This window comes from Melanerpes formicivorus, unplaced genomic scaffold (assembly GCF_026170545.1).
Source record: "Melanerpes formicivorus ecotype bairdi unplaced genomic scaffold, bMelFor1.0.p_v2 SCAF_17, whole genome shotgun sequence".
NCBI lineage: Eukaryota > Metazoa > Chordata > Aves > Piciformes > Picidae > Melanerpes > Melanerpes formicivorus.
This window is the reverse complement of record NW_027142369.1, coordinates 13330714-13346036: the sequence shown is the minus strand read 5'-3', so window position 1 is coordinate 13346036 and position 15323 is coordinate 13330714. Positions and strand designations below refer to the sequence as shown.

Sequence of the window (15323 nt, the reverse complement as noted above, 5' to 3'; positions counted from 1 at the left end):
CAGAATAAAAAAGTTACCTAGACAAGAGGAAGGAGCAATTCAGCCCCACAGCCACTTCTGAGATTAATATATATCAGCATGTGCTAAAAAAAGGACACAAACACAGTGAGATTTGCTAGTGCAGTTGAACTTGTATCTGGCTGGACAAGGAAGTCATTTTAAAGACTTCAGGTGGATGTATAGATTCTGACTACTTTGAATTCTGCTGCAGCATGCAACTCGGTTGCCTGCCTGCAGGTAGACATCTCTGGGAAGAAAAAGCAACAAAATCTATTTTTTACCTGAATACAACCCCAGAGCTGCACCTCAGAACATTAATGACTGTCAAGAAACACTTGCAGACAACAGAATTCAAGATATCCCTCTAAAACTTAAGCAGAGAGTGCAACATGAGAAGTGCCTAACATGGGATTTTCTGGTAACAGCAAAGCTCAGGGAGAAGACTCCTCTTCTTCATCCTCCTTTATAAAAAAGATGCATTCATCACTAGTTAGACTAAATTTACCCTCAGAGGCTTTCCAGAAAAATGCATTAAGAGAGGAAAACAACAGCAAATATAGCAGAAGACAAAACAGGTCTTAAACCCGGAGACAATGGTGATCTTCAGTTAATTCAGGGAAACCAACAGAAGGAAACCACCTACAGTGAGGTTGTGTCCTGGTATTAACACAAGGGGCTGGGTGTCTTGGAGGCCTCATTTCAAAATGTTTCCTAACAAATTAGCAAGAAATTTCACAGAAGAACAAAAATCTTTCTAGGCTGAAGGGTGTTGTTTTGGGCTTTTTTTTTTTTTTTTAATGAGAAATTGAAAGCACACACACTGGGAAACAAAGTGAAGTTAAATCTAGCCCAGTTTTACACATTTTAACAATTCACTCTGCTGTCTGTAGAACACAGCAATATAAATATTGCTATCTCTGTTAAAATGAATTATTGACAATTTTAATACATGTTGCACAGTACATATTAATATAGAAAAATACATGTTATCAGCAGTGCAATGTTGACCATGTACTAATCCATTCCACCTGCTCAAATATTAGTGCAAATAATTATATATTTGTAATGCATCATTGCTGTCTAGCTTGAATCTCTGCCTCCAGAATAAATGTCTCTCCTCTGAAGTTGTTTGCTGTTATGAGTAAAATGTTACATATTCATACTCAAATTGACTTTGGGTGGATAAGTAAAATGAGCAACCTTCAAAAATCCACTTGTCTAAGACTCAGCAAGTCATTTTAATGAATTATTTACAGTAAAATTAATGTTATAAAAATGCTTCATACACCAGCTCATGTTAGTTGGCTTCTCTGAAACCCTCAAATACCCCATGTCAAAATGGTGCAGAGTTCAAAACAACCATCTACTGGCAGCATCACTGAGGTGAAACTTAACAATGTCTTTTCAGCAGGATCTGCTTACCCTGATACTATGCAGTTTATCTACCTTTGAATTGATTCTGGGGATATCTTCTCTCCACAGTCTCATCTTTCTTTCCAAGCAAAGAAGTGGTCTTGACAGGTCAGACACTTGGTAGAACAAAGGCTTCTGTCACAACAGACTGATGATCAAAATGGGAATACGAGATGTACAAGCAAGACACTGCAAGAGCTTGTTTATGCCAGGATACACCCTTTGCTACAAGTGAAGTGGGGAAACTACTGAGAAGGACAAGGGCAGCCCTCAGAACAGATGAGGTGGGGTTAAGGTGAAAAAATGGCAAGGGAAGACTGTTGCAAACAGCCAGTTACCAAAGAGGTGGGTGTCAATGGCTCCATGTCCCAGTGGAGGCCAGTGACAAGCGGAGTCCCTCAGGGATCAGTCCTGGGACCTGTCTTATTCAACATCTTTGTGGGTGGCATGGACAGTGGCATTGAGTGCACCCTCAGCAAGTTTGCTGATGACACCAAGCTGTGTGGTGCAGCAGACACACTGGAGGGAAGGAAGGCCATCCAGAGGGACCTTGACAGGCTGGAGAGGTGGGCACAAGCCAACCTCATGAAGTTCAATAAGAGCAAGTGCAGGGTCCTGCATCTGGGTCGAGGCAATCCCAGGCACAAATCCAGGCTGGGCAGTGACTGGCTGGAAAGTAGCCCTGAGGAGAGAGACTTGGGGGTGCTGGTGGACAAAAAGCTCAACATGAGCTCTCAGTGTGCACTTGCAGCCCGCAAAGCCAATCAGATCCTGGGCTGCATCAGGAGAAGTGTGGCTAGCAGGTCGAGGGAGGTGATCCTCTCCCTCTACTCAGCTCTGGTGAGACCCCACCTGGAGTACTGTGTCCAGTTCTGGAGCCCCTATTACAAGAGGGATGTGGAGGTGCTGGAACGTGTCCAGAGAAGGGCCACAAGGATGATCAGAGGGCTGGAGCACCTCTCCTATGAGCACAGACTGAAGGAGTTGGGGCTGTTCAGTCTGGAGAAGAGAAGGCTCCGAGGTGACCTAATTGTGGCCTTCCAGTATCTGAAAGGGGCCTACAGGAAGGCTGGGGAAGGACTTCTCAGGATCTCAGGTAGTGATAGGACTAGGGGGAATGGAATGAAGCTGGAGGTGGGGAGATTCAGGCTAGATGTGAGGAGGAGGTTCTTCACCATGAGAGTGGTGAGACCCTGGAATGGGTTGTCCAGGGAGGTGGTCGAGGCCCCGTCCCTGGGGGTGTTTAAGAGCAGGCTGGATGAGGCTCTGGCCAGCCTGATCTAGTGTGGGGTGTCCCTGCCCATGGCAGGGGGGTTGGAACTAGATGATCCTTGTGGTCCCTTCCAACCCTGAATGAAACTATGAAACTATAAGAAACAGCTCCAAAAACTTTAGAGCCCCATTGTACACACAAAAGGGAGACATGAAAATGATCAGCATTTATTGGTCTCTTGTCTTCTCTATCCTTTCTAAATCCAGGTTTGAGGACAACAGAAAACAACATGGGAAAGCTTTCTGCAGCAGCCACTGGTGCTGCGGTACTTTGTCTCCCCAAACTGCATTTGTTTCTTCACCCTTCAGCTCCAGCAGCCTTCTAGATATTCTGGGTTTCAGTGAAAGAAGAAATAAACTTTTAACACCTCAAGGAGAAAAATCTTAAAGCATCATCATTAGAAGATCAGCTGAACACACCAACATTTACTGCTATGGGTCTCAAGAAGTGGTTACACATGTTTTAAGATTACGGGGGTGGAACAATTCTGAATCTCCAAGGATGACAAACTGTACTTGGAGCATGTCCAAAGAAGGGCAACAAAACTGCTCAGGGGTCTTGAGTACAAGTCTAAAGAGGAATGGATGAGGGAACTGGAGTTGTTTAGCTTGTGGAAAAGGAGGCTGAAGGGAGAGCTTACTGCTCTCTACAACTCCCTGAAAAGCAGTTGGAGCAAGGTGGGGGTCAGTCTCTCTTTCCAAGTAACAAGCAATAGGGCAAGATGAAATAGCCTGAAGTTGTGCCAGGGTAGTTTTAAATTGAACATTAGAAAATTTCTTCCCCAAAAGTGTTGTTAAGCCCTGCAATGGGCTGCCTGGGGAAATGGTGGAGTCACCATCCCCAGAGGTATTTAAAAACCATGTAGGTGTGGTGCTGAAGGGCATGGTTTGGTGGTGAGCTGGTAGTGCTGGGTTAATGGTTGGACTCAATGATCTTGATGATCTCTTCCAGTCAAAACTATTCCATGCAGGATATGCAAAGAGCTTTTCTGCAGCACAAAGGTACCCAAAAGCTTCACACTACTCCATGCTGAGGCCACACAACCAGAAGAGGGCAAGGGCAGGCAGAGAATGTGTGTTCTAACCCCTCAGAGTAGCGACAATCTCCTTGACTGGGACCAGGACAGGCTTTAGCACGGCAAATGGAGAAAGTGCCACAGCCTGCAGCTTGGCTGGGGCTGCAGCTTCAGCTACAAGGTCTCTTCACTTCACCAAAGGAAAACAACAGTGCGGGTGAGCAGAACTTGGGACCCCTCTAATGTCAGAATGAACTTAAACTACAAATAAATAAATTACAATGTTAAGTTCTCTTGACCCTCAAGCGTCAAAACAATTTATTTTGGTTGGTGAAGCTTTTCTCAAAGGTACTGTTCAGAGAGGGTAACATTTTATGTTACTTTGCAGGCACATTGCCTAACAGTCACTGAAGTAGAGATACCTGGCACTTTCCTCCCCCATGGCTGGTCCATTCCATGAAGTTTAAATATAATGCACTGTACAGCCAGGTCAGGAGATAGTATGTGGAAACAGACCTGCAGAGAGGAGAGAATATGGGGAAGGCAGAGTTGTAAAGGGGAAGGAAGCTAAATTCTTTCCATCAGGCTGCATATGGATGAAGAACTACTAGGTAATATGTAAAGGTCTCCTAGAAGCCATGCTGTGGAGTTAAAGTTTTCCCTGTCTCTGATGGCACAGTAACACAGAAGGAACAGTGCAATCCTGAGATCTGGAAAGAAAAGCAGGGCATGGGGATGTAAAGCTAATAGAATAAAAGTAGAAACCAAGGCTTCCACATACACCAGGGGCTGTATTGACACAGAGTAAGCAGTGCCCCATACAAGAGAAAAGACGACAAGCAAACACAGCTGCTTCCCTACTCTAAGATAAGCAGAAGACATGGTTTAGAAGTCTCCTACCACCAAAAGAAATTAGAATGGAGATAAAAAGAAGACAAGCAAGGCAATGAACATGAATGGGCAGGAGATCTGGAACCCTCCCCTCCTTAAAACATGTGTAGAAATACTGGGAAAGGAAAAATAAACATTTTGCTAGCCTTTGATATCCAGAGAGAAAATACTCAAACATGAATAGCAAAACAAAAACTGATCTCCACTTGTAACTTGCACAGGAGTGATGAAAATAATGCTTAGAAGCCAATACCCAGCAAAACAGAGGACAGGAAAGGTGCCCCTACCTTTCAGCTGTCCTCTAGAAGAGTAGCTTTTGGTACTGATGGTTGGCTTATCCTCCCTATTGCTTCTGGGGCAAGAAGTGCAAAGGAGAGGAGGTGCTACCTGCATCTAAAATTAGACTAGTGATTATTTAGATATCTGCTAAAACCATCACCTCTGCATGGTTTCCCTATCTGTGACAGGCTTGATTCAAGCCCTAATCCTAATTAAGATAGTTACTGCCTGGAATACTTAATCCTAAGAGCACTCCCCTGTTTTGGAATTTGTCATGACATCTAAACCTGAGTACTTTAGGTTTACTGTCATGCATAAATTGAGTTGAGAAACCTGAAACTATGGGCTTCCAAAGAACAGGCCAACTTGTCCCCAGCTCATGAAAGAACCCAATGGGCCCCACCCTCTTCAGGGCATGTTGTAAGATGCAGCATTTTTGCAAGGTCTTTGCAACATTCACTAGAGAAACAGAGCAATCAATTCAGAAAACATTCAATCACAACACCCCAGCACCAGCTCTATGGCAGAGGATTGCTCCTTAGGTAACTGCATTTGTGAGCTACCTGTGGCAGTTAAATGCCAAAGCAACCAGTGATGTAAAGGGACTTTCTGAAAGCTAAGAGGAAAAAAAGAAAAAAACAAACAGAAATAAAATTAAACTCAAGTTTTCTTATTGATTGTGAGAGAGGTGACCTGCCACCTGTCAATACCATGCCATTCTCACATCAAGCAGTCACTTACCGTTATCCAGATCGCTGTCATCTTCAAAGTAAAACAACCTCAGCTCTGGTAAATTCTCTTCCCCTCCAGTCAGACCACACATTGCTGATGCATTTCTGCTCCTTACAACAGAAGTGAGCAGCATTCACACTCTCAGCATCATCACTTATCCCTTACGGTTAAACAGAGAACTGCTGGGCAAACTCAAGTGGAAGAACAGAATCTACAGATCATAGGAGGGACTGGCCACATGGGAGGAATGTAAAATCTGTCAGGATATAGGGAGGCAACTAGGAGAAGTAAGGCCTCTTTGGAAGAGAGGCCAAGGAAAACAGAAGGGCTTTTTGAAATCCATTGCAGACAAAACTAACACTAGAGGCAATGTAGACTCACTGCTGAATGAGGTGGGTGCCCTGGTGACAGTGAATAAAAAGAAGGCAGAGCTACTGAATACTTTATTTGTCTCTGTCTATACTGCTGGAGACTGTCCTTAGGAGCCCCAGACCCCTGAAGAGAAAGTCAGGACAAACAAGGTGACAAAGACAGGTTTAGGGATCAGTTAAGCCATGGGTCCTTATAGGATGTATCTGCAGGTGCTGAGGGAACTGGCAGAAATCATTGCTAGACCACTCTCCATCACCTTTGGTAAGTCCCAGGGAACAGAAGAGGTGCCTGAGGACTGAAGGAAAGCAAATGTCAATCTAGTCTTCAAAAAGGGCAAGAAAGAGGACCTGGGTAATTTTCAGGGTCCCTTTCAGCCCCTAAGATTCTGTGATTCTGATTTTGTGATCCTTCACAGCAGAGGTACACTCATCGAAGGACAGCCTCTTTCTCTTGAATCCAACAGGTTCAAGATGAATTAAGAGGTCTACAGTGAATTTTTTAGCTGGTCCCCCTCTTTTAGAGGGGCACTTCATTTCAAGGTGGAACATAGCTGTGGAAATTTAATTCCAATCCTGTTTAATCTCCTAGGCAGATAGGCATCTCATGTTTCTAATTAATCACATTTTAACCTTCTCCTTCCATTCTATGCTACTTCATTCAAGTAGCTTGCTCTCCACATGCTTTCAGTTCATGTATTCTTCACTTCTTACTCTTTATTTCTAAACAACTAGATCTTATTTTTCCAAGCACTTCCATGTACTGATTTGGTGGGGGGTTTTGTGTGTTTTCTCTTGTGTTGAGAAGAATTCTTACACACCACCAACTCCTTCCTGCCCCTCTGTGCATAAGCAAACAGAATACAATACCAAATCATGTTAATAAATTATAGGACTTGTAAAAACACAGCTTATTTTCCAGCCTACAACAGTTTACCACAAAGCCATTTTCACCAATTGTAGACAACATAATTACACACACATACACACACCTCCTCTCAGGCTCTCATTTGGCTGCCAGCCTGTTAAATGCCTGCATTCTAGGAGCAAACATTAGAAAGGCAATACTTTAACTCATTACATGAACATTAAAAGGCATAATTGTATTTTGGATAGTACTTTATTGTATTCAGAAGCTCCTGGAAATATTTTCCCAAATAACATGCTATAAAAGCTGTAAACTTAAAAAATGTGTGAAAATTATAGTTCCCCACCCTATGCCAATTCAACCTCTATTGTAAAGTAAAACTTACTGTACTATTCAGAATATTCATCAACAACCTGGATGAGGGCACAGAGTGCACTGTCAGCAAGTTTGCTGAGGACACAAAACTGGGAGGAGTGCCTGACTCCCCAGAAGGCTGTGCTGCCATTCAGCATGTCCTCAATAGGCTGGAGAGTTGGGCTGGAAGAAATTTATTGAACTACATGGGCAAGTGTAGAGTCATGCATCTGGGAAAGAACAACCTCATGGACCAGTATAGGTTGGGGACTGCTCTGTGGGACAACAGTGAAGGGGAAAAGGACCTGGGAGTCCTGGTGAACGGAATGATCATAAGCCCACAATGTGCCCTTGTGGCTAAGAAAGCCAATGGCATCCAGGGGTGTATTAGAATGGGTGTGGTTACTAGGTCAAGAGACGTTCTCCTCCACCCATTCTCTGCCCTGCTGAGGCCACATCTGGAATATTGTGTCCAGTTCTGAGCCCCTCAGTTCAAGAAGAACCTTAGGGAACTGTTTGAAAGAGCACTTGAAAGAGACCGAGGGGTGACCTCACTAATGTTTATAAGTATGTGAAGGGCAAGTGTCAGGAAGAGAGAGTCAAGCCCTTCTCAGTGATGTCCAATGATAGGACAAGGGGCAATGGGTACAAGCTGGAGCAGAGGAGGTTCCACATAAACACAAGAAAAAAATGTTTCACTATGAGTGCAACAAAACACTGGAACAGGCTGCCCAGAGAGGTTGTGGATTCTCCTTCTCTGGAGATATTCAAAACCCACCTGGATGTGTTCCTGTGTGACCTACTCTAGGTGATCCTGCTCTGGCAGGGGGTTGGACTAGATGATCTTTTAAGGTCCCTTCCAAGCCCTAAGACACTGTGATTCTGTAATTACTGACAGTGTCATCTTCTCTAGGAATACAACTCAATTAGCATGTGCTTAGGGGTTTTTAAAGGAAGGGGAAAGGGAATGCTCACACCAGTGATACATTTGGTCAGTAAAATTACTTTATTCTTTTTTTTTTCTTTTTACTTTTTAATAGAAGGGCTTATACAATTGAGTATAAAGATAGTTGAAGAACATGGAAATGAAATTAATAAGGTGTTTGGAGGGAATACTTTTTATTGAGGAAGAGTTTACATTTTTAAGTACTCACCTACTTTTTGCTGCCTCCTGTTAACAGGCATAATGAAAAATATTGCACTGAGCATATGCATGGAAAACACAGCTAATAAAGCCAGAAATATGGTAGCTACATTTCATACAACCTTAAAAGAATTCAAACAATCACACACGAGTTCTGAAGCACTTCTGTGATCTGCAATCTTAAGATGATGTTCACTGTCCTGAAGTGTTTACAAATTGACACTTTTTTTTGTAGAAAGATTTTTGTATTGGTTAATAAAACCACAGCCTTAAAATTGTTGGCTTTCAGTTACAGAGGTAACAGAGAGGTATCATCTGAATTCACATCAGAGCTTTTGAAGAATAATGGCAGCAGTACAAGCAAGTGACTCCTCCAGTGTCCAAAACTGTGGCTTTGCCATGGCCAAGAAATAGAGCTACACAGCTCAACAAAGCAGCCCATCTCCCCAAAAACTTTGACACACTCTGGCATCCCTTCTTCTGTTTATTGTCATAGTGCTCTGCTATATACCAAATGAAGCAGAAGAACCTCAACCAACAGAAGTGGCACATAAGTCTGTCAATATTGACTACACCTGGGAATTCAATAACGAAAGAGGAAAATAATTGGTTTTGACCCACCCATAAAGTAAATGTGTAGAAATGCTGCTCTGAAATGGGAGAGAAAAGTTTCTGTAGCATAGGCTGAGCCCACAGTAGAAACAGAGTTACAGATGATTTGTTTAGGGATTATGTAAACCAGATTGAAGATGCAAACCACAGCAGTTCCAACCTGTTTTCCACAAGAGCTCACTGTGAATAAAGGTCTATTTACAATGATTTTCAACTGCTTGTGGAAAAGCTACAACATCACTGTTGCTTCAACTCACTATATGCACACTCTGGGTCCATCTCAGAAATACCCTGAATAAATGCTGGGGCATAATGGACACAGAAATAGCCTGTCTCCAGTATTAAAATCAGTGGAAGAGAAGCTTGTGCACACTTCAACATTTTATACTGCCCAGGCACTGAGGCTCAATCACCTTCAACAGGAGTTTTCAGCTCCAGGTTTTGTCTAGATTTGCTGTCCATTCTTCCCACATATGAAACACTGGGCTACATTTTACCCTTTTCCTTCATCATAATTTGAATTTATTTACATACAAAACAAGAGACAGGAGAAAATTCTGTTGTATTAACCCAACAACGGGCACCTTCACCTTGGAATAAGAATGGATTTACCTTAGGAGCATGTACAAAATTCAGTGTGCCAGCATCAAACCAACCAGAATGTCAGATCATACAATGCCAATATGTTCTGGTGGGCCCCTGACCCTTAGGTACAAAAGCCCTCCCAAAAATCAAAGAACCAAAAAAGCCCCCCAAAACTTTTCACTAATTTAGTTCTGTTTAGAATGCTACACAATGAATAAATTACATCTTTCTGGGATGGGGTTGCTTTTACTTCTACATCTTGAAGAAATTTCAAGCTAATTAATTAGAGCAAGAAATTACATTGAGCAGGATAAGGCTTTAAATGAAAGAAATGACTTAGAAACACCAATCAAAGATAATTTGATTATGATTAGCTGTGCTGAAGTCTAAGTCATTAAAATTGATGAAGAATGTTTTTACACTGGTCTATTCTATGTAATCCATTACCTACGCTATGCTCTGTAGTTCAAGTCTAACAAATGGTATCTGATAATTCAATATTGGAGACTAAAATACTTTCAATGCACTGCTTGCTTTCCTACACCAACATGTTTCCAACAGAAAAAAAAAAAATCAGTAGGAAGTAGATTCTCTTCACTGGGAGAGCTTTAGCTTACATGAAATATCATTCCGAGTTTTACCTGCTCACCTTCCATATAATCATGTTTAATTATGGCTGCTGCTGCTTTATTATGAACAGTCATTACTCCACAAAAGTTACAACCATGGTTTGGTAAGAAATCATTCTCTGTGCTTTCTAACAACTGAGGCCTGCCCGAAGGTACAGCACTTCTTTCCCTGCTCTCAGCTGAAGTGACGAGCGAGACGAGCAGACCTATAATCAACACGCAGCTGAACAAAGGAGTGAAGGATGTTCTTGTCCAGATTAGCAAGCTGTTCTCCTGAGCAAACTTGCTTTAAATTATCCGGGGCTACAACCAGAAGATTGCAAAGTGCATGCAAGGTATCAAAGAGTTGTAACACCAGCGCAATCTGTGGTTAAGAGAAAAGAAAGAAAAAATGCAGATGTCACAAATCAGAGTTGCTTTAAGTCTTATAACACAACATCCATCTAGGTCTTCAAAACACCTCCTCTCCTGACAGAGGATTCACATCCATCATCCTCTCCTTGTGTGTGTAAATATATCTAGATGTAGGCAGATATACAACCGTAGGGAAATATGCACACACAGAAAGCTGTACGTAGAACACAATCATAGAATGGCTTACGTCAAAAATGACCTTAGAGATCTTCTACTCCAACCTCCCTGCCACGGGCACAGATGTCTCTATACTAGACTTGATTGCTCAAGGCCTAATCCAACCCAGCCTTGAACATCTCCAGGAAGAGGACAACCATGACCTCCTGGTGCAACCCATTCCTCATACTGAAGAGCTTCTTCTTAAGATCCAGTCCAAACCTACTCTGCCCTCAGCTTCAAACCATTGTCCTATTGCTAGATACCTTCATGAAAAGTCCCTCTCCAGGCTTTCTGCAGGTTCCTTTGAGGTACTGGAAGGCAGCTATAAGGTGCTGTCAGAGTTTTCTCTTCTCCAGGCTGAACAGCCCCAGCTCTCTCAGCCTAATCCCATAGCAGAGGTGCTCCAGCCCTTAGATCATCTTTGTGGTCCTTCTCTGGACTTGCTCCAACAGTTCTATGTCCTTCTTGTGATCAGAACACCAGAACTGGACACAGTATTCAAGGTGGGGTCTCACAAGAGCAGAGTAAAGGGGAACAAATACTAATACTAATGGTGCAAACAATCCTTCCTCAACAGACACACATAGGCAGCAATCAATAAAATGCTCTCAGAAAACTGCTCTTTAGGGCATGAGAAAAGAACTGCTAGTTTAGTAACAGAATGTATATAACATCAGCATACAAAAAGGTGATGTTCAAACAGAAACAAACTATTTTTAGGAAAAAAAGAACATCTGATTGAAAGCAGAGTCCTGCTACTAATTCTGACATCAACAACCTGTAGATGCTTACCTTGAAGTCTTTGGCACACTTCCTATATTCAGCCACATCACAAATAGCTAACATGCCTCCCATGCAACTGTAGGAATATTGCTGTAGGTGTTCATAGATAAGTCGATGGAAACGAACTCCAAGCTCCATCAAAACTGTGTCCACGTTTTTACCATCCATAGAATTTCTAATCTTTTCCACTTGCTTTCTAACATAGCCACAGACTTTAACACAAGCCTAAATGAAGAGGGGGGGGAAAAAGGGGGGGGGAAGGAAAATAACACAACTTTCTAGAAATTTGTTATTTTTGAAGTGGCTTCCACATCATAAGCTGAATATCAGGCATTAAGTCTTTAAACATCCCATGACCCACAACTGAAATTAGTAACTTTCTTAATTAATAATTTTCCAAGCTTTATTTGCCACATAGACACAAAAATGCAAGTAGAAACACGGATGCATGACAGTGTGGACTAGATGGATGCAAAACAATGGACTAGATGACTTTTAAAGGTCCCTTACAACCAATTTATGAATAATCAAGTGTGTTAGTTCATAATACAACTATTTAATTTGGGCTTTCAAACAATGATCAAACGTAGGGGTGGAGGGTAAGGGGAAAGTGATTAAGAACCTCTTGTCAGCTATGATTACAAACCTAAACTAACAGCCACAGGTGCCTTCACCCTTCCCACATAATACCAGACTCAACTTCCTATTGTTCCACTTCTCTCCTTCCCACTTGGCTGCAGGCATTTGGGCAGTGCTCTCACTCCTTCCCGTTGAATGCAGCTTGTTCTCTACTCTCTGCACTGTTTCCTAACAGGACACTAATGTAACCCCACACTATAGCTTCTCAGCAGCCCATAAACTAGGATTCAGGCACATCCAGAGCCAGAGACAACATTCTGGAGAAAAGAACATTCATGCCATATCCATGATGCTTTGTCACACTCCTGCCATTCTAGTGGGAAAAAAGCACCCAATGACTAGAAAGCACCTGATAACTGATTTTCTGCAACTGGAGGCTTAAATTAATTATCAGCAAAAGTCTTGTTACAAATCTGGACCTCTTGGGAGAGGAAAGAATGTGACAGTTGGTCCAGCACCTACTTATTTGTGTCTGACACTAGATACCACATAGCTAATGTTCCTTTTCCACTTGAGGAAATAAGAGTTTGGAGGTGCTGAGTGCAAACTGGAATAGCAAAGTAAATTAACCAAATGCACATGTTGTCCAACATGTGTCAAGTAAGGAACATCTTGTATCTGATAGCACTCACGAATACTTGAAGCTATACTGATGAGGAGCTGGGACTTTGTTTACTTACATTAGTATACTGAATCAAAACGTTGTTTTCATCTTCTGGTTTAAAATCTGTCTTCTTCTGCTCTGCAGCCAAGATGTGCTTCATCTGTCCAATCATGCAATTCAGTGTCCTTTAAAGTTACAAATACAGATTGAGTTTTGAAGGGAACACTTTAATTTCCTTGATTTTTGTATTTATGCATACTAACATGACTCTACGAAACAAATGAACAGCATAAAGCAATAAGGAAAAATCCCACTACATAACATTTGAGTAATCTACAAGAGATTTGATGCATGTTTGCATTTAGTGTAGGAAGCAAGTGATGCTAGGACATGTCACAGGAAATACTTAGCAGAACAGACACGTGAATGCACTCTCCAGAAACTGCAGTGCAATTCTACAGAGAAAATATGCTTGATTTTATGTAAGCAGTTAGAAAAAGGGGAATCAGTAAAAACAAACAAACAAAACCAAACACCAACAAAAAAAACCAACAACCCTAAAAACTCTTCTCTCCAAGTTAGTGTCTTGGAGCCCAGTACACAGCATGCTGGCCATCTCTTCTTAAAAGGAACGCATTCATTGTTAGGTAATCCATTCCAATCTAGCTCTTCAGAGAAATTAGATAGCATTCTTCAGTGCAGATGGAATCAGAAAGCCAGAGCAAGAGTTCCAAAGAGTTTAGCAGAATCAGATGACATTGCATATCACTTGGAAAATGAAAGGGTGAGGGGGAACCAAACAAAACCCAAAGCCTTTTCCTTTGCCAGAGATTGGGATTTCTCTTGTTCTCAAATCTAATAGAGTTTTACAGTGTCATATTTCTCCCTGAGGGGATTTATCATTCAGAACACTACCTAAGGGTCATGGCCCTGGTTATTTTAAGTTCAACCAAAGGTCAAACAGCACAGGAGAAAAGAGAGGCTGCACACCTCTCTCTGTGCCTACCTTTGTCAGGAGTCTCCCTCCCTCTCTCTCTACTTTTTCTTCCCCTCCCCTTTTCTTCCTCCCTACTCCTCCCTCCACAACCTCCGCAAAGAAAACAGTCAAAGCCTTTAGAAGCCTTGAAGGATTCAAGGTGGAATGAGGAATACGCACACAAAGAAGGAATAAACTCTCATTTTTTCCTATGCAGAGCTTAGACTTGGAATTTCAGGCGTACTGCATTCAACAATCCACATATCAATAGAAATTTACAGAAATGATAACTTGCATTCTCCTCAATTTCCATCTTCAATAAATACTCCCAGAAGGCTGTTTACACAGCATACAAACTGAAAGAAATCCAGTTGTACTGATTTTGTTTAGCTGATACATCACTTTTACAGAGGTAGACAGTTGCTATGAATGCCATCCAAGCTCTCTCTTTTATACATGCCAAAGCACAATTTTTTTTTCAAGCCTCCATCCACAAACCCTTGAACCAGTTCCAACAGGGACTTGTTTTCTGAAGCCTTACTTTTAAGAGATTAATTATTTTTACACAAACAGTTACAAACTATTCCAAAGCTAATGACTGACCTGTGTCTGTCTAGATCTAAGCTTATGGTCTCAATGGTTCAAGTATTTCAAATTTTGTGTTTAAAACTCTAAGGTCCTTTGCAGTAGGAGCAGCTGAGGATCTTTCTTGACTGCCACATTCACATCCCCTATCTCCACCTTTCTTTGTGCACCCACAAAAAACATGTATCTCTTCCTTATTTCTCTATGGAAAATGTCCAGCAGGACACACCAGTTTTGCCTATACTGTTATCATCCCCCTCCAGTATGACATGATCCTTGCAAAACCTAAATAATAACTGCCAGAGTATTTCTCATCACCCACAGGAGAGCTTATTTCTGTTACTGCAGAGAGAAAACAGGCACAGAAAGGTTAGCTAATGTATTCTAGGTTGACTAATGCCACTTCGAAGCCTGTGAACACTACATTCTTCTCAGGCCAAAGTAGGGCATCACACAACAGCTCCAACCCTAATATCAAGAAAGTACATTTAATAATTTCCACTTCTGCAAAACAGCTATTATTAAAATTTACAGTTTTTACAGCTACCCCCACATTTTTACTTGGAGAAATAATTTTTTTTTAAAAAGATTAAATGAGTCACTTGAAACCTCAAATCAACTCAATGTCAGAGTGAAAGGTATTGCAGGTTGTGAGAGACTAATAAGTTTGTCTCTCTCTATGTGAGTCAACAAAGATAAAAGTGATAGCAGAGCCACTGGAAAGAAGGTGGAAATAATCCTGTCCACCAATCCTGGATGCAAATCAGCTTGTGATTGCATCATGATAACGTCGGACTACAACAATGGACCTAACGACCCAGCCATCACGCTTTTTGGACAGGGTGGTTCCCGCCCATCAAGTACCTTGGGCAGGGTGACAACAATGGACCTAACGACCCAGCCATCACGCTTTTTGGACAGGGCGGTTCCCGCCCATCAAGTACCTTGGGCAGGGTGATACGATGGTTTCCACCACCTGTGTAAAGGAATGTGGGAAGAC

The 15323-nt window shown here is 42.0% G+C and overlaps 1 protein-coding gene across 3 annotated transcripts in view; it reads right to left on the bottom strand.

The window, feature by feature from the left end:
- Nucleotides 1–8293: 8293 nt before the first annotated feature.
- The window catches only part of EXOC5 (exocyst complex component 5), a 36541-nt gene continuing 29511 nt past the window's right edge, over nt 8294–15323 (bottom strand). For all 3 annotated transcript variants that reach the window (XM_068149013.1, XM_068149015.1, XM_068149014.1), the window contains 3 exons: nt 12839–12947; nt 11529–11744; nt 8294–10527 (listed from right to left, as the gene is read on the bottom strand). In XM_068149013.1, coding sequence (XP_068005114.1) covers nt 10339–10527; nt 11529–11744; nt 12839–12947 — 514 coding nt within the window. In that variant the 3' untranslated portion in view covers nt 8294–10338. The remainder of the gene's footprint in view (nt 10528–11528; nt 11745–12838; nt 12948–15323) is intronic.